Below are 23,669 nucleotides of genomic sequence, written 5' to 3'. Positions count from 1 at the left end.
ATTATAACAGTAGGATCAAACAACCACCTTGCGTAAACTGTCGTCTCCTTAACCTCTAGATATGGGCGCCCCAGAACTCAGTCCTTTTCATTGTCTCCATCTAGACTTACTCTCTTCGTGATCTCAACCAATGCTTCTTTAAATGTCACACATCTCCTGAAGCGTTCCCAATTTATATTTCAAGTCCAATCTTCACTCCCGGGTTCCAAATGGTTGCATCGAACTGACTTCCTAACATTTCCACTCATATGTCTAATACCAGGTAAAACTTAATATGTCTCTATGAACTCAGTTGCTTAATACTCTCCCAGAAATCTCTTCTCCGTGCAGTCTCAGCGATGCAACATCCTTCAATCTTAGGGTTATGCCATCTTTACCTGAAGCCTCCCCTCCATTCTTCATGCTAGCAGAACATACAGACCAAAGAATCACACAGCAGCGTCTCACTGCCTCAACCTGGAAATGATACACACATCACTTCCCTTTGCATTTCATTCACCAAAACAAGCCATATGGTCCTGTCTACGTGTAAGGAGGTTAGAAAGTATAGTTCCCAATGCACCAGAAAAGAGGAGTATGAAACCAGATTGGGGAAGACACAGCAATGTCTCCATTACCACGTTTAAAACTGAGCTCTTAGTCTCCACTCTCCGCCTGTTCCTTCTACGTCCACCCATCTCAGCAAATGCCAAAGCCGTCCTTCCCGTTGCTCAGGACACAAACCTTGAAATCATCTTTGACTCCTTTCTCTCACAACCCCTATCCAACCCATCGGCGAGTCCTCTGACTCCACCTTCAAGACATATCCTGAACCCAAACGTTTCACACCACCTTCCCACTGCCGTCTTGTCCATTTCACATCTGGACACTAACAACAACCCAACTGCTACCCTTGCCATCATTCTGTCATTCTCAGTACAGCAGACGAGGTGATCTTCTAAAAGCTTAAATCACGTCATGTCGTCCCTAAGCTCCAAACTTTCCAATTGCTTCACACAACACTTAGGTTAAAGCTCAAGTTCTTAAAATGGCCTAACCCCCCTACAAAATCTGTACTCTCCACCTCACAATTCCATCCTGATGACCTCTTTATGTCCACCTTGTGTTCTCCACCAGTGCCATCAACACCGGCCTCCTTTCTATCCCTCAAACACACCAGGCATGCGGCCACCTCACGGTTTTCACAGTAGCTGTTTCCTCCACTAAACTCACTTTCCCCAGATGCCCTAAGGCTTGCCCCTTCACCTCCTTCAAAGCTTTGTGGAAATGCTATTTCCTCGGTAAGATTCTCCGACTTCCCTCCCAAAACTGCAACCGTCCCTACCCACCTACCTTGCCCCCAGAACTTCCTCTCCCCCCACCTATTTTATTTGGTTTTCCTCCTTGCATTTATTATTATCCAATATACTTTAGTTGTTTACTCTTTGTCTACCCCAACTAGAATACAAACTCCATGGGAATCGTAGTATTTGCCCATTTTGTCCGCCATGGTTTTTTTTTTTTTTTTTAATTTTCAATTTTATTTTTGAGAGACAGAGAGAGACAGAGCACAAGTGGGGGAGGGGCAGAGAGAGAGGGAGACACAGAATCCAAAGCAGGCTCCAAGCTCTGAGCTGTCAGCACAGAGCTTTGTAAAGTGGGGCTCGAGCCCACAAACCGTGAGATCAAGACCTGAGCCGAAGTTGAATGCTTAACTGATTGAGCCACCCAGGCACCCCACCCACTGTGGGTTTCTAATATCTAAAACCACGTTTCAAATACAGTTTTTCACAAGTATTCACGGAATAAATTAGCTGCCACTGTCCAAAGCTCATTTTAAAATAACTTTAGAACTCAATGTAACATCTTACAATCTTATATTAAACTAAATCTTGTATTAAACTTATACCGGGGGGACGACAGGAATGGTATTATATTTACCTTTTAATCCTTAGTTTAGCAAAGTTCCTGACAGACAATGAGGAATCTGTAAATATTTCTTTAATCGAGTTTGTTGGATTATCATTCAATTTTCATACATACTGCTATCTTATGACTGTCTGCTCAAAATATTTAGTAAAGAAGGTTGTGCAGTGGATTAGTAACCATGGTAGAATAACTTCTATTTCTCACCAAGACCCCAGATATCTAAAATGTTTGCTTTTCACGTTAATAAGTTGAGATCAAGTTGAGTTTTAATGCATGTTCCAAGACATCAAATGTATCAAAGGGTCTGAAAACCATTTAAATTGATCAAAGCAGGTAAGATAATACACTTAGCAGCATGGTTTCTGGAAGAAGACGGCACGAGATCACATTCCACTAGCACAGAGGTCTAGCTGTCATGGCCTTGAATGAGATCTCTAAGTTCAGCTTCAGTATCTTCTTCTTTCGAAGAAGAGTCATGACAGAGCCTGACATTGAGGGTAGTTTAATGAGATGAGTCACATAAAGCACTATCAATGGACGCAAGCTCTTCTCATCAGCCAACATTGCCCATTCGCTGTATACCTTACAGCAAACGTGACGTGACGTTCATTTTCCCATTTCTCAGAATTATTAAGGCCTGAAAAAATAGATGACATTTCTATCACAAGCAAGTGATTTTCATTCTACTTCATAAGACAGAGTTATTGGACAATCTATATACCGTACGTAAGTTGCAAGTTCCGAGAAGAGACTTTAGGTACCTAAAGATGTCATAGCTCTTATCTGCATCTACAGTACCCAAACCCAGTGCTCAAAGCTGCTGACAACTATTCGGCCCAGGATCAGCAGGTGTGAGGCTCCACACCATCCCTCCTCCTAACTAAGTCCATGGCAGACTGTACTAAGTTGACAATGTTTCTCTTTCATTGAGCCAGGAGGTACCTTTAGGTTCTTTCTCAACGGCGACTACTACTAACCAACTGATCACAGGTGACAGAAGAAAAGCCTAATATTTCCTCTCCAGATCACATGGCAAATGATATGCAATCACAATCCATACTCTGTATGATGTGGGGCTCTCCCTCTATAGACAAGTGTATTCTCAAATTTGTGGGAAGGTTTTAATGAAATTAAATTATAATCTTAGAAGGTTTTATAGATAATTCATGGAATCTTCTTTTGAATCCTTATCAACTCATGTGAAGATACAGAAATTCAAAGTTAGAAAATTGTTCAAAATGAAACAGTAAGCCTTAGCAACTAATGCAAATTAAAAATCAAATTTACTGGGGCGCCTGGGCGGCTCAGTCTGTTAAGCCTCAACTCTTCACTTTTGGCTTGTGTCACGATCCCAAGGTCATGAGATTGAGCCCTACATAAGGGCTCAGGCAAGAGCATGGAGCCTGCTTGGGATTCTCTCTCTCTCTCTCTCTCTCTCTCTCTCTCTCTTACTCTCATTCTCTGTCTCTGCCCCTCACTGTTCATTTCTCTCTCTCTCAAAATAAATAAATAAACTTTTTAAAAAATCAAATTTACTGTATCCACTTTTCAGGTACTCTATTATATAATTGCAAAGTAAAGATATAATTGGCAATTGGGAGTTACAACACTTTTGAAAGGAATTCAACTTTAAGCAAAAGTCCGTTGAACTCTCAAATATATGGTCCAGTTGGTTGGTGGAAAAAAATACATGTTGTGAACATGATTCCTTTGCCTAGTTTAAAGGCCAAGTTCTTGCTAATGGGTTTGCAGTCTCAAAAATAATTTGATTTTGGTTAGATCAGAATAAAATACATTGCATGCAAGCTGCTGAAATTGATTTAGAGCACCTAAGAAAAAAGCAATCAAATGATGGGATTCCAGGATTTTGACAATGCCAGGTTATCAAAAACGAAAAAATGATTTAAACTGAAATTAACACAAATAAGTATTTTACAGCATGGAGCTAAAACACTGACAGAAACTGGTGACACTGAAGCTCTACATCTAAAGGGTAATTTGGATGATCTATTCAATTCCATGTAACAACTAGAAACCTGTCCAAAAGACTCCTAAAACAGCACAGGTTTTAAAACTGGGCTAGTGGCTATAATCAAAATGATCCAGAGAATCTCTAAGAACTAAGAGCTGAGGAATAATCCAAAGGGAGATTATTTGGTATTCTAAGGGAGAAACACTGGCACAGAAAAGAGATTAATTTATTTAACTAACTCTAGAATTTTAATTCACACTATTAACAGGTTTGATGCAAAAAAATAAATACTATTACTAGCTACAAATATATATAAACTTCTAAAAATATTGCTGCAACGTATGTTTATAATATGGATCCAAAGGACGTGAATTTAGACCTCACTAACCAATATATTTCATCAATAATAAAAGTTAAGTGATTCACTAACAATGTTGACATATGTAGGAATATTCAGGCCTTTAATGTCTAATATTAGGGAATGTTACCCTATAGTAAACTGTTAACTTCCTCATTCTCCCTCAATTTACTTAGCAGCTACTAATGTTTTACGGCATAACAGACAGTACTTAAAATTCACAAGCAGTATTTTTTTTTCAAAACTCCTAGCTTGACGATGAATTTAGGCCATACTCCCTCTCACTTTGATATGAATGACTCAGATGAGAAAAAAAAAAAATCTATGGGAATGTTCACTACCGAAACAGGACTTCAAAATATCTCAAAATATAAGGGTACTATAGAAATTAGAAAAACAGTAAATACTGCTCAGCCTATATTTGAATACAGGGAATATAACATATTCCACAATACCAAAGAAACTTCTGATAATTAGTATAGGTACCATTACATATAATCTAGATTCATATTTCTTTCTGTTAATAAGAACAACATTTAGTTTAAAACTTTAGTAAGCTATAACTGTATGTGAAACTGCTTCAAATAATTATGAAGTTCTAATATAGAATTTCAGACAAACATGAAAACTAACCTTACTTTAACTGCTGACCTCTTAAAATTCCCTAGACCCTCTCAGCCACACTGCAAAATAAAATCCAGATATAATGCAAAAAAAAAAAAATTATTTAAGAACCAAAAACTCTGTTTTGATTACATGCTGTTAAAAGAGTATTATATGTTATGTGCAATTTTTTAAAAATGTAAGTGGAACATGAATTCGTGAGTCAGTAATCCGTTCTGAGAACAATATTTTGGTTTCTAAAATTCACCAGGCTACTCAGTAACATACCTTAGTAAGTAACAGTATATATAAGCTTTTGAAGAAAACATTCATTAAATGTCAGCAAGAATTGTGCTAAGAAGTAAGGCTACAAGATGAACGAGATGCGCTATTACGCTTAAGTAGTTTATAATCCAGTAGAAAGGTAAATAAACAGATAAGATTTCAGTTCTGTGGGGTAAGTCCTGGGATAGAGGTAAATGCCACTGGCAGCACATGGTAGAGGCCCCTGACCCAGCATGGCTGGTGGCCTGGGGAAGAAAGGCAATCTGAGAGGCTTGCTCAGAGGGAGGGAGACCCAGAGTGAGTGTTCCAGATTTACAAGCAACCCGGGTGGGTAGCAAAGGCACAGAAACCTCAGAGAACCTGCAAAATTCAGGGAACGGAGAGAAGTCAGAAGTCGTGCAGGAGAGATACGGGTGAGCAACTGAGCCTGTGTGCTTTACTGCACACTTGAAACTCTCTCCCGAGGGCAAGAAAGGGCCTGTGACGGGTACGAAGTGGAACAGAGACATGACCCACTTTGTATTTTAGAAAGACCACTCTAGAAGCAACTTAGAGCAGAAAAAGACAGTCAAGAGATGAAATTGAGACCCCCAACTAGGAGCTGGAGCAGAGAAAACAGCTTTGAGGGGTTTTAAAAATTAAGAATAGACAGGAGTTTGGGGGCGCCTGGGTGGCTCAGTCGGGTAAGCGTCCGACTTTGGCTCAGGTCATGATCTCGCGGTTCCTAAGTTCGAGCCCCGCGTCGAGCTCTGTGCTGATGGCTCAGAGCCTGGAGCCTGCTTGGGATTCTGTGTCTCCCCCTCTCTCTGCCCCTCCCCCACTCATGCTCTGTCTGTCTCTCTCAAATATAGATAAGCAATAAAATATTTTTTTAAAAAAATAGGAGTTTGAATGGGGATGAAGGAAAAAAGCATGACTACCTGCTTTTTGACTTAATCTACTCTGTAGCTGAGGGTGCCATCCACGGAGGCAATGGAAAGTACTGGAACAGAGGAGAAAGGGAGAAAACTGGGAGAAGGGAGTTTGTGAGTTTAGTTCATATGCTGAGTTTGTAAACTATGAACTTCCAGGCAGGGATATCTGCCAGAAGGTAACTAGATATGCAAGAACCATCCCATACCCTTTAAAGATCATCTGAATATGTCAGGTAATTGTAAGAACAGCTAAGGTTGACCAAGTTTCTACTCTAAGCGGGGCATATGCCAAACCTTTCATATAACTTCTTTCTTTTTTTTTTTTTTTTACTTTTTTTTTTTAATTTTTGAGAAACAGAGTGAGACAAAGAGGGAGTGGGAGCGGGGAAGGGGGAGGGGCAGAGAGAGAAGACACAAAATCCCAAGCAGGCTCCAGGCTCTGAGCCATCAGCACAGAGCCTGATGCGGCGCTCGAACCCACAAACTGTGAGATCGTGACCTGAGCCCAAGTCGGACGCTCAACTGACTGAGCCACCCAGGCGCCCCTCATATAACTTTTTATCATCCTCCCTACTCTACAGATGAGGAAGAGTTTAATTTCCTAATGGTTACAAAGTATTTAAGTGTCATGGATTTCTGATTTTAAGCTCAAGTCCCTACCCACTATGTGATGCCGTATCATGCAAAATCCATGACAGATTTTAAGACCAGATAAAGGTGGGTTCAATTCTAATCTCTGCTACTTACCAGTTGTGTGACCTTGATACTCTCCAAGCCTTAGTTTCCTTATCTGTAAAATGGTGACCATAACAATTACATGGGAAGAAGATGGTAAGGATCGGAGAGAGCATACAGAAAATGCTAGATTCAGTCTATATGTACAATAACTAGCACCCACTTGTTAGACCTATGCCCAAAGAAAGAAGTTTTCTATGATCTGAGCAAATTCCCTTTCATCTTATTATGAACTTTCTTTTAATTGTACCGTATCTGAACTTTATGTTAGTAAACATGAAGTATTATTTTTCAAAATATTTACAACCTTAATATACTCTGTAAAATTTAATGTCACTTAAAAATTTCACTCAAATAGAAATCATTTCAATGCAAAGGGGTTGAATCAGGTTTTGTTTGTTTGTTTGCCATTTTTATAGTGATGAATGTCAAAATAAGAAAACCCCAAAGCCATAAGGCATGTTGATGTTCTGGAAAGAGCTTTGGACTTGGAGTCAGAAGACCTGTGTGAAGTCCCAACTCTGACGTTTACTAGCCATGGCATTACGGGCAAGTCATTTCACAGTCCCAAGAGTTCCTTTGCACATGTACAAGATGAGATGCACAGATTGGCCTAGATGTTCTTCTAAGTCTGAGGAACCTGAAGAAAAAAGGCTTTGGGATGTTTACAAAATCGAAGCCATTAAAAGTCATTAACACTTGACACAAACTTCAAGCTTCCTGTGTTTTAAACCAGAAGTGGCCTATCTCCACTTCGATGGCCTATCAAACCACTCCACACATCAGGAGCTTCCAATTTGACTTTGACCAGACCTACGATAACCCTCAGGTGGCGAGTTCAAAGTGAGACGTGGGGATACGGAAGTGGGGAGGGGTGGGGGAGGGGGGGCATTCTTTCCTTCTCTCAAAGTCTCCTCCGTCCTCACCACAAATTCGGCGGCTGAGTTTGAGCTGAGAGGCCAGGAGGCCACACTAGATTTCTGCTTTTCAAACCTGGCTGCACATCAGCAACACTAGGAACTTAAAACAAAAAAAACAAAAAACAAAAAACAACAAAAAACACTGTTTTAATGCTGAGCTCCACAACTCTGAAACAACACTGGAGGATACCACGTACGATTTACAAATGCCAGGTTTCTCTTTGTAAAAGTGGGTACAAAGCATCTTGTGTAACAACCTCATTCGAATGTTACACATTAAAACATATCCCTTTAACCTCCGCAACCCTGAAAAAAAATACTCATTCTTGAGGATACACGCACAACGCGATCAACCTCCCAAGTCTGCAGGCACTGCACCTGCGTTAGCTCTGAAAGTTCGATGTCCTGGGCAACCCCAGGGTCTCTGGGAAACAGGGACAGTTGCTCAATCTCTCTCTCTCTCTCTCTCTCTCTCTCTCTCTCTCTCTCTCTCACACACACACACACACACACACACACACACACACTTTTAAGTAACCTTCAGTGTGTGAGAACAAAGTATAGATCAGCAGTGGCCCTCTCATGAAGCAGCACCACTAAAATGACATCATTATTCACTCAGGGACTTATATGGTGTCACTTACAGCTCTCTGACACCACTGGGATCCATTAAACATGCAGTGGTGTGGGTGTCACCATCATGCTATCATCCATTTTGTTAGAGTCCACACTACGATAACCAGCATTTAAAAAAAATAACTACTTGCATGCACCTGCTGCCTAATTGCTATTTGCCTCGTCAGGCAATTTCTGAAGAACAGCATCTCTACCATTTGACAGATTTTTCTTTTTTATCCTTTCTTGGTTTCGTATTTTTTCTGTTCCATTTTTCCTATAACGATGCCATGTGATGTTAAATAATACGATAATATATAATGAAATTAGACAATGGTCTTGTCCATTTGTCAACTGAAGACTTCATTATCTTTTCTTTTCAGTGAATTACTTGAAAAAACAAATGAACTTGCAACGGCCTGTACACACCAGAACATATATTCCCCTGTAACTCAAAACCGAGCTCAACATAGTCTCACATTTTCTAGAACCACATTCTTATACACAAACACACTGTCTTCTGTTGCCTCGATTAGACTCTCAGGCCAAGTCGTGACCGTACGAGCTACTGAAATACAGCATCAATCTGTGTAACACACCCTTGGCAGATACGTGTCTCTTTACTTGTGACGTGCCTAGCTGTCTGTGGGAAACACAGTTAGCAGCAGTGGAGGAGTGGGAGGGAAGACTTCCCACTGACTTCACTTCCACACGCTAAGGCACTAATGCCATGGAGACGCTAGTAAGGAGTCAGGAGCAAAGGCCACATCAACCCCTTGAGAAATCAGACTCTTACAACGACTGCCACCCATCTTGCACATTCTTCCTTCTGCCAAGAACTTAGCAAAATAAGGAGGCCACGAAAGCACACGAGGGCTGTCGCTGCCATCCTTGAAATGGACAATAGGGATGCCGGGAATATACTGTGTCCTGCTATACTTCTGACATTCAATAATATATGAGCTCTGTAAGCACATTTGGAATAAAACCTAACAAAGGAGGTGTGTAAAATTACAGATTGTCAAAAACACTTAGCATGATTTAAATGCCCTAGTCTTTCTCCTACGGGCTTTGCAAGCAGACAATCAAGGGAGACCTCAAAATGTGACATCATTAAGCAGGAACAGCATACATTTCCAAAAGTCTGTTTTATGGTCTCGGAAGAGAATTCAAAATTCAACTAAGACATACATATTTAACAAAACTCCTGCTTTTTACAACAAATTCCTTTTAGCAGGGTTTTGAGCAGTCTTACCACAACTTGTTTCAGCAAACTTGAGACTGAATTAAGACTTACTGATTGCTCATTTAAGTCCTGGGATTCTTCCATGTGGTTTTCTCACGTCTCCGGCCACCCCCAAACAGAAGCGGCGTCCTTCAGTTAAAACTGGACTATCTGAAACAAAAAGATGGAAACGAAGGGGGGAAATGGAAAAGTTATCTTTTTTATTTATTTGTAAAATCACCAAAACACACTGTGATTTACGTGATAATCTGCAGAAGCATTATTTTCAAAGAACAAAACTCATTATGGATGATCTCCGTATCTTATAGACTTGATGCTCTTGAAAATCACATCATGGCAACATTGGAATATGTGAACAGCTACTCAGGAATACTGTAGATAAACAACAACATCTGAGGACAACTTTGGAGACACGGTCTGCAGAAAAGACTTAGTATCCTATTTTACTGAGAGAGATATGTCATCAAGCAATTGGCAGATGACAAGTTAACAGTCTGCGTTAATCATTCACTTTCTAAAGCACGTGAACTGAGAAAGTACAGTCTGTATCTTAATATGGCAGCTTTCTCTTACGGGAATATTTATCTGGATTACCAGATGATCTTTATTCAGTTTTAAAGAACAGAATGTTACAACATACAAGCTCAATTTATTTATTTATTTATTTATTTATTTATTTATTTATCTATCTATCTATCTATCTATTTATTGAGAGAGAGAGCACACACGCACAGGCAGGGGAGAGGGACAGGGAAAGAGAGAATCTTAAGCAGGCTCCACACCCAGAACAGCATGCTTAATTTTAAAAAGAGAGTGAAAATGATATTATTACTTAAAGAAGATATTACAAATATATACGGAAGGACAATCCATCAATAAACTATACTGAGGCAATCAGTTAATTATTCAAAAAAAAAAAGGTTCATCTTTACTCTATACCCCGTATTTAAATTTTTCCAGGCAAAGTGAAGTGTATAAAAGCTCTAAGAAAAATAGGGATAATGTCTTTTAATTCTCTGATGGAGAAGGATTTTGCAACAGAAACAGTGGAATATAAAACAAAAAAGTCAAATGACCTCTTGAATCTGCTCACAAACCTCCCCCCAAAAAGATCAAAATTAAAGATACATGAAAATATAAAAAGAAATATCTGCACAAATATCGAACACAGTAGGCTAATGTGCTTAACATAGAAAAAGCTCTTACAAACCGAAATGTACACACACCTCTAAAGAAAAATGGTTGCACAAAACAGTGTTCAACACACTAATAAAGAAAATGCAATTTAAAAGAGCAGTGAAACATTTGTGGCCCTTCAAATCCTAATTTTAAAAATAAAAATAATATGGAGTTAAAATCCAGTTTACATGGGGGTCCCTGGGTGGCACATGTCCGACTTCTGATTTGGGCTCAGGTCGTGATCTCACGGATGGTGAGAGGGAGCCTTTCGTATCTCTCTCTCCCTCTCTCTCTTTGGCATAAATAAACAAACTCATTAATGAATGAATGAATGTATTTACTTTTGAAAGGATTCATGTAAATAAAGGCATAAATTAGATATAAATTATTAAACTCAGACTTCAAGGAATATTTAGTGAAGTCGAAATTCTCTGAAGATGTAATTTAAATGGAAGATAAGTATTCCAGTAAGTATTTTCCAAAAACAATATTCTCCCCATTCAGTTTATTGAAATTCAACATTTGCAGGTGTTTTGCTCAGTTTTACATTTATCCATTCACACTTTCCCTACTACAATCAGGTAGACGTGGTTTTATTAAGAACGAGGTGGGGGGAGAGGCAGAGGGAGAGAGATAATCCCAAGCAGGCTCCGCACCATCGGCATGGAGCCCCACTCAGGGTTCGATCCCAAGCACCGTGAGATCGTGACCTGAGCTGAAATCCAGAGTCGGATGGTCAACCCACTAAGCCACACAGGCGCCCCTAGACGTGACTTTAATTTCTTTCCTGTGTTGTGTTTTCTACAACAAACCTGTTACTTTTCCTTATTAGAATACAAGACGTTAAATGACAAAGGACATTTAAAATGTACATTGTAAATTGTTTTATGCATATACGAACGCAGCGATACAGATTAAAGATGTTTTTCAATCCTGAGAGTTAAAAGTCATAAAATGGTAATGTAACTTGTACGTAGGTGACAGTCTCTGCAAGACAGTGATTAAATACATTTCAAAACCAGAAACGTGTCACTTTAAAGAACAGCCCAATTTTAAAGCATATACGAGATGGGAAGACCAGGGGTTAAGTCCTAAGCACGTTGAAAGGTGCAGCAGCATGCATTTGAACTCAGGAAGATAAGCAGGTGGGGAGTTCAAAACTGCAGATGTTATCTTTTTGGGTAGGGAGTGGGCCTGAGAGATGGTGCCTGGAAAACCCCCTTACCTCACACCTCCTCCCTCTTTCTTCTCTCCCTCCCCCTGTCTTCTTACAAACTGGTTCCTCCCATCTAATCTGGGTTTTTCATCCTCATCCCGGACACTTACTGACCTCTTGCTTGCTCCTCCTATCTTCCAAGACCTCCATCCCAATCCCTGGCCCTGTGTACTGTCCCCACCCCCCACCCATCACCAAGACCACTGGGCTCAGGCTTCCCTTGGATATGGGCGTACCACAGTAAGCGCGGGCCCCTAGTCCAACTGCTGCCCGCTTTGCGAGCCCTTCTTCCACCCTCCCAGGTGGAAATGCGGCAGACCACCTCTTTAGAGGCATTTTCTCCTCACTCCCTGGATAACCCACTAGCCAAGTACTCCTCAGGGCTGCTGTAAAATTAAAAAAAAAAAAAAAAAAGTACCACCAAATGGGTGACTCTGACCCGTAGGAATTTATTCTCCCATAGTTCTGACGGCAAGAAGTCCTAAACTGAGGTGCCGGCAGGCCCAAGGATCAATCCTTGTGTCTTCCTAGTTTCTGCTGTTGCGGACGATCCCTGGAGTCCCTTGGCTTGTAGATGCATCGTTCCAATCTCTGCTTCCATGGTCAACAGTATCTCCCTGCCTGCTTCTGTATGTGTGCTGCTGTGTCCAAATTTCCCTATTCCTCTAAGTACACCAGTCACTGGATTAGAACGCACCCTAATCCGGTAAAACCTCATCTTGACTTGATTTCCCCTGCTTGCATGTAAGGTCAGGTTCACAGGTAAGGGGGTTAGAATTTGAACATATCTCTTAGAGGACCCAATTCAACCCACAACACACGTACAGTTACCACACTACAATGATTTTTAAGATGTTATCAAGGTTTAAATGTCGTATTTCCAGAAAGGACACCTAACAATTAAATTAAGGATATTAAGGGTGCCTGGGTGGCCCAGTCGGTTGAGCGTCTGACTTCGGCTCGGGTCAGGATCTGACCTGGTTTGTGGGTTCAAGCCCTGTGTCATGCTGACAGCTCAGAGCCTGGAGCCTGCTTCAGATTCTGTGTCTCCCTCCCTCCCTCTTTCTCTCTCTTTCTCTCTCTCTCTCTCTCTCTGTCCCTCCCCTGCTAGCATTCTTTCCCTGTCTCTCAAAAATGCATAAACACTACAAAAATCAAAAAAATAAATAAAAATAAAAATAAATTAAGGATATTTGATCATTAGGAAACAAGTAATCACCTTCTAGAAAGACTGCCATCTCAGTGCACTGGTAATAACTTGGGTGAAATTAAAAATTAAGATTTCAGAAAAGATGTTGGAACATAAGAGAGAATTAAGCAAAAACTAGCCTTTTTTTTTTTTTTTTTTTTTTTTGTTAACCGCCCACTGAGAATTGATTTAACATTCCAGTTGGGAAGCTATTTGCATTAACGTTCCATGTTACAATGTAATACTTTGCTTTATGTTTCCTTAAAATTCAGATTGTTACTTAGTTTAACTTCTTTATGGTAACATGAATTTCTTTTTTTGCCAAACACACTAAGGTACTAAAATATTATGAGCCCACTGATTTTATATTATGGAACCAAGTAAAACTACCTAGGCTAATTGTGGACACAGTATTATTTTACATCATAATTTAGCAATGGTGGTTATGCTAAATCTTTTAACATTTCGTTTTCACAAATATGTAAGAAAAAGACAAGAACACTCTTTAACTCAAGTAAGAGAAGTGTTACCTCATAATAAAGATATAAAATTAAGGAATAACAATAACCTCTTGCTGTTTCATGAGGCAATAATCTAGGTCCCGGCTCTATTTCAAGGCCATTGCCCCAGAAAAGGTGAATTTCAAACAGGAATAATAGCAACCCCACCCATGCCATGTGAAATTATTTCTCCTGCAGTTAGCTTCTCAATACACAGAAAAATGGATGATATCCTTTGCTTTAACTCTGCTCTAGAAGTGGGCTATAAACTCTTGAGTCTTGGAACATTAGAATTAAAAAAAAAAAAAAAAAACGAACACCAATTCTTCCAATTTAGATATTCATATGTAAAGTTTTACAACAATTCTCAGAAATGGAACACAGTCCTGAGGGCCGGTCCCAGCGGTGGTGACAGCAAAGAGAAGACGTTGAGAGACTTCTGAGAAGTTTGTAGAGTTCGTGGGATGCAGCCCTCACCTTCTAGATTGATCTTTCCAGTCAAACCTTCGGTAAAAACTAGGTTGCCCACGCATGGCTTTACTCTGGCCGAGTAAACGTGAACGTGAAGGGGGTGGCCTTCAGTGCCAGGGCTGGCACGGGTTGAGGACAGAGCTGCACATGGGAATGGTACCCCTCTGGATTATGTACACACAAGACACAGCCTGCTACCAGCCATGAAAGCCAGACCTGGGCTTTGTCACTGACTCCTTGGTGACTCCTCGCCAGTCCCTAAGCTACCCAGTGCTATCAATACCCACTGGAGTTCACTGAAATAGCTCCATGTTTCCCTCCTTGATGCTGCTACAGTAGTTCAAGCCATCAATGGCTCTTGGCCAGATGGGACCAAGAGCATCTTAAGGGTCACCTACCCTCCAGAGCTGCTCCTTTGAGGGAGCTTTCTTTTCACTTTAAAGTAGGGATCTAGGGGTGCCTGGGTGGCTCAGTAGGTTGAGAGTCCGACTCTTGGTTTCGGCTCAGGTCACGATCTCACGGTTCGTGGGTTCGCGCCCGGCGTCAGGCTCTGTGCTGACGCTCGGGAGCCTGCTTTAATTCTCCCTCTCTCCTGTCTCTGCCCCTCCCCCCCCCCATTCTCTCTCTCTCTCTCTCTCTCAAAAATAAATAAATGTAAAAAAAATTTTTAAATAAAGTGGGGATCTAAATGGGTTCTCCTTTATTTTTAAGTTTATTTATTTATTTGGGGGGGAGGGGCAGAAAGGGAGGGAGAGAGAGAATCCCTGATGTGGGACTCGATCCCACAAACCCATGAGATAATAACCTGAACTAAAACCAAGAGTTGGAGGCTTAACCAACTGAGCCACCCAAGTGCCCCCTAAAAGGATTCTCTTAAAAAAAAAAACAACTCAGAGCTGTTTAAGATATCTTTAAGATAAACCAGAAATTCTTTAATCAATCTACTTGAAGCTATGGCAGGCAGTACCTGACAGAATCCTACGAAGGATAACCACTTGTCAGTTGGTTTTGTTCCCCAGGGCCACTGCTGTCCCGGGGAGGGGGGGTTCCTGAGGCAGAACCCCACTGTCCTTCTCCCCCAGCCTGCATTCCACTGTGCTCACCATTCCCTTACCCCTATCACTACCAACACATCCATCGCAGTGCCCTGCAGCCAAGGGCTGGGAACTGTAGCAGGAGTCTCCTGGGACGGTGTGTGCACAGTACAGGCTCTGCCCCAGTGCAGAGAAAACAGAAGTGGGGAAAAGACTACAAGCCCCACCCATGCTCCAAATGCCTAATATAGCCTTAGGAAAAGATGTAAGATGACGGGGCTGCCCAAACTTTGGTCCCAGCCCCTGTGCAGACCCTGAATGCAGAGGGAGGTACGTGGACAGTCCTACCCATGACCACTGAGAAGGCCGCCTTTAAACTCAGGTGGGCGGGCTCTGAAGAGTCTATGTACATGTGCAGAATTTCCTGGGCCAGGGGAGGGTATCCTTCCATTCCATTCTATCATTCAGAACAGCTAAGCTATTGTTTGACCTTCAGATTTTCAAAGGACAAGTATATTTTCGGAAACATGTAGAAAATTACACCTTGTTTACATGGGGGGGGGGCAACATAAATATACGATATGCAGCTATTTTGCTGGTCCCCATTCAACATTCAGCACATGACCCGTTCGATTCCACAGTTCTTTCCCACTCACACCAAATTACTTCTATCTAACACATATCACAATGCCTTCCTGTTGTTTAGGGTGTGAGTCTGGCAGAGTACCAGGCTAATCCTCCTGCGGTGGCAACATTTCTAGGATATAAAACTTGGGCACCCGTTACAGACATGTGGATAAACCTGGTCGGCTTGAGACAGACAGAAGGGAAGTGACCCAGAAAGAGTGGCAAAAGAGAGGATGGCAAGAAAGTCCTGGCAGAATTTAAGGAGCTGGGTCTTATTACTTTTGACTTCTCAGCTGTTTCTATGCCCCTTCCTGCTGGGTGGCTGCTCAGTTCTTCCTTGGACTCCATGATCTATCTTCATAATCTTCAATTACATTCCCTCCTTTATTGAGCATCTTGCCTAACATAAAAGTGCAATTGTCTAGGAAGTCTAACAATGTATGTTAATTAGCATTACATTATCGAGATATTATAGCTGGAATCCAACGGTTAAGAAGGGCATTGCTTTCACATCCCATGTACCAAGTTACCTACACTGACCTGCAAATTTCACGAATGGGTCTGGGAAGCTGGACAAGCACTGGCTGTTTTCAACAGCCGAGGCAGCGCGCCAGAGAGGGAAGCTCACAGCACAAAGAACACCTAGCTCCAATTCTACAGCCAACCGATCAGAGTGGACGTGGGCATTCTTTGACCGTGCATGTGACTCTCTTCCCTGCTTGTACAAAAGGAAAACAGCAAAGGTGTCCAAGAAACAGATCCGGGTGAACAGTAAGGAGCAGTCTGCCGAGCTGCTATCTCCTTAAATGAAGCCAAACCAGATGCCGAGCTATTCTGAACTGTTTACAGAGCGTGGACTTTGCAAAACAGTCCGTTAAACACAAAGTGATTAATAATGATGGGGTTAATTTCTCATGCTAAAATTATAACCAGTTAGTTCAATGTCATGATAATCGCTTGGGTCACGAGGGATAGGGTCATTTTTTTTTGGCAATGATCTTCCTGGAGTTATAAATTATGATCGCTTGATTTTTGATAAGCAGGGCCAGCCAAGTTTGTCTGCGTTGTTTGTGTTTGTTAATTGTGGATGGTTGGCTGCTTATCCTAGAAAACACAGACCTAGTTATAAGCAGACGGTCCCAGAGAAACTTCTGAAAGAACTCTGAGCTTGAGCAACTTCTGTTACCCCACAGACCCTCAAGCAGATGCTGCAAGTTCATGTACTGCTTCTGTTGTTCCTCCCCAGCAAACTTCACAATGGCTCTGCCGGGCACTGTGTGTACCATAACACTTCATCAAGCTCTGGCTGTCCTGCAGCCTGGCAGGAAAACTATCTGAGTCCCTTCTTATAAATAGTCTGCTTCCCTCAGCCATAAACCTCTCTTCCACACCTGGGAAACTTTTTTCATAGGGAATATATTGGGGCGCCTGGGTGGCTCAGTTCATTAAGCGTCCGACTTCGGCTCAGGTCATGATCTCATGGTCTGTGGGTTCGAGCCCCGCGTCGGGCTCTGTGCTGACAGCTCAGAGCCTGGAGCCGGCTTCGGATTCTGTGTCTCCTCCTCTCTCTGCCCCTCCCCTGCTCATGCTCTGTCTCTCTGTCTCTCAATAATAAACGTTAAAAAAATTAAAGAAAAAGAATATACTGACCCTGTTACTTAACACATACCTGATGACTTTATGCCCCTCCTGAGGAAAATCTGGTGCACCTTGAAAGAATTTAAAAATACATCTCCTAAATTTAGTATTCACCTCTTGACCCCCTAGAGGTATAAATGATAGTTTTGCTAGAGGGAATATAAACTTACTGATTACAAGTAAAGACTTCTGGAATACAACAGTTCTCTTTACGTGAGTCCCTGTGTTACCACTGGATAATGGTATGGCCTTGGGATAGTTAATTAATGCCTCTGTTATTCTCTTCATACATAAAATACGGACAATAATAATACCTGTATTGTATTTTGTTGGGATTAAATGAAATCCTGTATTTCAAAAATGCAAGCCATTTGATTACTCAAGACAGAGTGGAAGCAAATCTCTGCTTTTTCATTTTGCTCTCTATATAATGAATTAAAACATTTTAATGTTTTTACTTTAAAGTGAAGTATTATACGTGCAATTTCCTATGGAAATGTAATGATTTTTAACTCATCCCTAAGAATATTATATTAATTAGTGATCTCCAGAAGCTACATTAACTATCTATGTTTAGATAGCAGCCAAAAGTCACTAGTCTTTGAGCAACTCTCTGAACTTACATAAGTTTGCAAAAATGAACAATATTGTAATTACATTATTGCCATTACCGTTTACCCCTTTTTAGTTTGCCATTCTACATAACATCAAAGTTGGGACTGGTTTCTTTAGTGTTGAGAGACTGATGCCGTCAGGAGAAGAATTATAGATGGGTATGTGAAAGAGAAAAGAAAACATTTCCAGAGAAGAAGTTTTGAACTGGTAAAAGCAGGAGTGAGGAGCTAAATGTCAGTGGATAAGTACAGTGGGTTTTGACTATATTTTGATACAGTCATAATGCAAACGAAGGAAGACATCAGTCATAAAACTGCAACCACACATCTACTTTGGATTTTTGAAAAACAAGATGAACAGTCACCAGAATTAAGGGGCCGCTTGAAGCCGTTGCACTGATCTAGGTAAGAAGTCAAGGGAACCCGAACTGATGTGGCAGCTGGTAGACACACGGAGAAAAGGTAGATATGCATGATAATAATAAAGACAAATCAATAGGACATTGAAAATATGTGACTATAACTCCTAAGGCAAATATGACTTTCAGGTGTCACGCCCATGATTCTTGAAAAATGTTCCATGTGGAAAGTTGAGAGGAAAAGATATTCTTTGTGTATTATTGCGTTTGTTGTCATTATCTTCGTTTATAGAGATGGGCAGGAAACAAAAGCAAGAGGCAGTGTATAAAAAGAAAGTCTGAAAACTCTGTCCCTTTCATTGAAAGAGGGCTAGGAAACTCAGCCTGCCATCTGACTCAGCAAGGAAGCTTGTCATATGATGGAGCCTTTGGGAAGAGAGTAAGAGAAAATAATTACTTGAGATAAATCAAAACCTCAGTCTTGCTCAAATGTAAATTCTGAACTGTTACTGTATCTCTGGTATGGAAACCTCAAACCAAAAAAACTACAAGCAGGACTGATCCAGAGGCTTGAAATCCCTAGACTCCAGGAGAAGTAAATGCAAAATTAGCTCCTGGGGCAGAAAAGATTCTGAGAGAGAAATTCATCAAAAATGATAAGCTACGTAAGGAAATAAAACACCATAGAGACAGACAGAAACGTAACAACAGGGAAACTGGGACCCAAAATCTGAGATTACAGGACAACCTGAAAAATGTCAGTATGCTTAAACCAAAGAAATAGAAGGAATAGAAACCAAATTAAAGGAACCTCACACTGCGAAAGATAAATACACAAATTTAGGTAAAAAAAACCAAAACATAAAAAGTGTTTTTGAAGTATATGCACTGAAATCTCCAGAAAGAAATGAATGAATTAAATATCAGATTATATTTAGCTAAGGAAACAGTTTGTGAGGAAGATGACACAAACAAAAAAGCTAACAGAAAATACGCGGGAAGTATTTAGCCCCTGAAGTGAAATTAATGGGAACAAAAAAACAACAACACAAACACAAATATTTTTCTCTAAAATTTTCCATATCACCAATTTCTCAGGAATCAAGATGTGACCACTGAGAGTCTTCCTTTTCATTTGGGGGAGGCGGGGGGGGGGGGGTGTGTGTGTGTGCAGAATCTAATACATAACAAAGTAAACATGAGAAATTTAAAATATAATAATAAATCTGACTTATCTAAAACAAGTTACTTGCTTGAATTATGTCCACAGTGAATATTAGTTAGGGGTTTAATCAAATATGATGCTACTGGCCTTCCTAAAATTTGGGACACTTAAATTGTTTTTTGCTTTTTTTTTTTTTTTTTTTAATCCGGAGTTTTAATTGAGGCTGGGTTCAGGAAAGCTTGAGTACCTTCTTTCCTCTCAATAAATTCCCCTGTAGGATCCACTGACTTTATACCCACATTCAAAGTAGAGTCACATTGGGACACCCGGGTGGCTTAGCTGGTTGATCACCCAACTTTGGCTTAGGTCAGGATCTCATGTTCTTGAGTTCGAGCCCCGCGTCGGGCTCGCTGCTGTCAGTGCAGAGCCCACTTCGGATCCTCTGTCCCCCTCTCTCTCCGCCCTTCCCCTGTTCATGCTCCCTCTCTCAAAATAAGGAGGAAAAAAAAAAATCCAAGTAGAATCCCATTAACAAAAAGACTGTCATTATAGCTTCTAAAAATCCAAAAACGTTTTAAGGGCTAAAGATCTAGGAATTCAGAAAATAACAGGTCTAATAAATTTGGTGGTGGTGTTCAATTCCATATCGTGGACCCGTGTGTGTTCTGTTATTTCTTTGTCCTGGGATCTGGAGGAATACAGAAATAAGTGAGGTTTATTTACAGAGTGCTCATATGAGTCTGCAGATACAACATTTGAAGCTTCTTAGCTCCAGTGAGGAGAATCACCTCCTTCTTCCTCTCTTCATTTTCAATTCTTCCTTATGTATTAGTTTTTAAATCTATCATTCCGAATTTCCACTCTAGTCTGCCCATCAGAGTCACAAAGCATAAACTGAATCCTGCTTTAATAGGTAGGGTAGATATTAAGAGAGTGCTACCATTCACGTCACCTCTAAATCTTTTTTCCTCAAGTTAAGTACCTCTAGTTCATAAGACCACATCTTTAAAAAAAAAAAAAAAAAAAGTTTTGTTTCCCAACAGGGATTATGGGAGAATTCACTCAGCCACAATTGCTAGGAATGCATAATTGCCTAGGAAATGCATTAAATGGAAGACCGATATCAACTAGGTCATAGTGCATCATTATCTTTAAACCATTCAATTATAAATGGACATTAAATTAGTACAGATCAGTATTAATGTATACCAAATATCACATTAATATCCAGACAAAAATGAAAAGGAAACCCAATTAGCAGAATTGGAAATTAATGGGAATCAGTTTTCAAAGCAGGAAGAATGAAAGACCTTAAGATTCTGTTCATTTGCTTGTTTGTTAAAGACTGAATTATACTTCAGGAAAATCACAGAAAAAGACTAATGTTTAAGATACCAGAAGGTTTGGTTTGCCTAGGACTTGGACGTGCCTGGGCTTGTTTGTAGAATCTATGGGTTAGGCTCCCAGGGCTCCAAGTGTTCTTGGGCCTGAAGAGCCTCCTGGGAAAGAACTCTTCCAAGGAAAGAGCTGGTGAGCCATAAGCTGGAACTGAGTTTCAGTCCTAAGTCTCAGAGCAGCAAGCAAAGAACAAGAAAACAAACAAACAAACCAAAAAAAGTGTCCACTAAACTCTGTAGAAAAGGTTGAGGGCAGATGGCACCGCTTTATATTATTTGGATTCTCTGTTACAGGGCACTGTGTGGGAGGGGGCGGAGCGCAGGGGGAAGGTGCTGGATACTTTCCTCTTTGACATTACTTGTGGCACCAGCTGTTCAATCAAGGAGAAGTGAGGTCTGACCCAGAGAAATACTATTTCCTTTAAATAGGACTCTTGCAGCTTGGAGAAAAACAAAAAGAAAAAAGAAAAAAGAAAAAAGAAAAAAGAAAAGAAAGGGAAACAAAGAAAAAAGAAAAGGGTGAAGAAAGCTTGGGAAAATACTGGTTAAACTAGGAAGAAAAAGATCACAATAAACAAGAATTAAAAATGTGAGATTTGAAACTCGAGAAAATGACAGGGAAGCAGGATAATCTCCCCTCTCCTGATCAAACCAAATATAAGAGATTGTAGAGATGTGGACACTGGTCCTTTCCGTACACCTGATGGGTAATATGGTTTCTTCTGGCCACCACTCTGCTCCAGGACTAACTAGGGCTTCAGCCAAGTTCTTGTTCAAGCCCTTGAACAGAATGTATTAGCTCCTAAAGAAGCTTCAGGCGTTCCTCACAGATATTACTGTGGCCCACCCCTGAACAATCCAACCTATTGTTGAATGCCTTAATTTCTCTTTCATGGTCATGAAAAAAAAATACAAGTTTCTTCAAAGAAAATATCAAAGATAGATAAATTCAAATATTATTCACACTCCCTACATCAAGATTGTATCTTGCAAAAACACTGATTCCTATGTAATGTATAAACTAAGTGAATGAATGAACCAGCAAGGGAATGAGGAAACACTCCTCAGGCACATGTCAGGAAATAGACAACTTTCATCTCATGAAATTGTAGAGTGAATCAGGCAAACAGAATTGTAGATTTCTATGTCTACCATGACTCAATGTATGGCTTTGGGAAAATCTTGTAATTTCTCCATACTTCAGTTTCTCACCCTATAAAAGGAGTATATTGCTTGAAATTTAATTCCCTCACTGCAGTGAAGGTTTTGATTCAACATTTATAAAACGTTTTTTAGCTTCCCTGATTAATAGGCAAAATACTGTGGTAGTTCCATAATACGCTTTCCAAAAAGTATAAAGGTAACTAGTCAAATCTAATGTAAAATGATACTTGAGAAAAAAATACCAGTCATATTTATTACTTCTCCATTCCGTTTGCTAGGTAATAAAAATTACTTCTAACAGAAAAAGTATCAAATTAATATTTAAGCCAGTTGAAGTGTTATCATCATAGGTTTACCTCTGTTGGGGGGGATGGGGAGTTGTTTTGTTTTTCCAGGCTGCCCCACATGTTTATATGGTACAGTCAGGAATGTTGGGCATGGTTTTGAAGGCCTCTAGCGTATTCGCTGGTTTCTGGCATTCTAATGCACTCTACTCTTATAACCATAAAAGTACTCTTGAGTGCTTCTGGAAATATATAACAAATCCTTAATCAATTTAAGAGTGTTTTAACTGCATACATGAAATTTCTTGGGAGGAAAATGTTAGCTATTCTACACACATATAGTACTTAAGTTAGCAAGAGAGTTCCTTCTCAAAGGCACAAAGCAGTTTCCCTGTAGTAATATAATTTTCAGTTTTATGTGCATAAGTCCTATTGAGTCCCTTGGAATAACAGGAAATTCTGCAGGAAAAAAAACCCCACAAAAATTGATAGCCATATTTATCCACTGCTAGAGGAATAGGTTAGCTATTTTGAGTTGGATTACTCTTTTAAGATAATAGATAACTCTTAAAGGTTAACCAGAACTTGTAAGAACTGACTATTCTGGAAACAGAATTTTCTACATAGGAGATTCGAACAATGAAGTCAACTGATTAATATACTTCATCTTAAACTTCATGTATCACATTGCGGTAGTCAGGACTTGAGTAGCAATTTTCTGGATTTTGAGACATTAAATTTAATTTTCACATTAAACAGATTATAACATTTCACAGATTTACAAATTAGTACATTGATATGACAGTTAATATTTTGGCATACAGTATTATTTATCAACATACATTCAGGATGGAGTAATCTCACTTATAATAATACATGTCTATCCTTTTCAAATACACGTTAAAAAGCTACAGCAATATATGCGAGGTGCTTAGAATGTGCCCCTGGCACATAGTTGGCTCTTAACAGAATAATGATACGTAATTCCTCATAAATTCTCATCAACAACATATGAGTTAGAGCCACTTCTCCTAATAATTCTTATTAATGTTTTATGGTACTGAGGAAAACCAGGTCACGAATAGGACATATATGGATTTTTCTTCCTACCAATTAGTTAAAGAACTATGAATAAACACAATAATTACTCACATAATTACTCATTTAACAATTCTTAAATGAGATATTAACGTATATAACATAGATTTGTTATATATGGGGTTAATAGAACGATTTGCTCTTATCACTAAACACTTCCAATTAGTGTTTGAGTCTC

The 23,669-nt window shown here is 40.0% G+C and overlaps 1 protein-coding gene across 9 annotated transcripts in view; it reads right to left on the bottom strand.

The window, feature by feature from the left end:
* Positions 1 to 23,669, bottom strand: part of EYA4 (EYA transcriptional coactivator and phosphatase 4) — a 275,438-nt gene that overhangs the window by 237,184 nt on the left and 14,585 nt on the right. For all 9 annotated transcript variants that reach the window (XM_078447329.2, XM_078447332.2, XM_078447331.2 and 6 more), the window contains exon 2: positions 9,608 to 9,706. In XM_078447329.2, coding sequence (XP_078303455.1) covers positions 9,608 to 9,640 — 33 coding nt within the window. In that variant the 5' untranslated portion in view covers positions 9,641 to 9,706. The remainder of the gene's footprint in view (positions 1 to 9,607; positions 9,707 to 23,669) is intronic.

Source organism: Panthera onca, chromosome B2 (assembly GCF_046562875.1).
Source record: "Panthera onca isolate mPanOnc1 chromosome B2, mPanOnc1 haplotype 2, whole genome shotgun sequence".
In the NCBI taxonomy this organism is placed as follows: Eukaryota; Metazoa; Chordata; class Mammalia; order Carnivora; family Felidae; genus Panthera; species Panthera onca.
The sequence above is the reverse complement of the archived record's forward strand: the minus strand, read 5'-3'. Positions and strand labels throughout refer to the sequence as shown.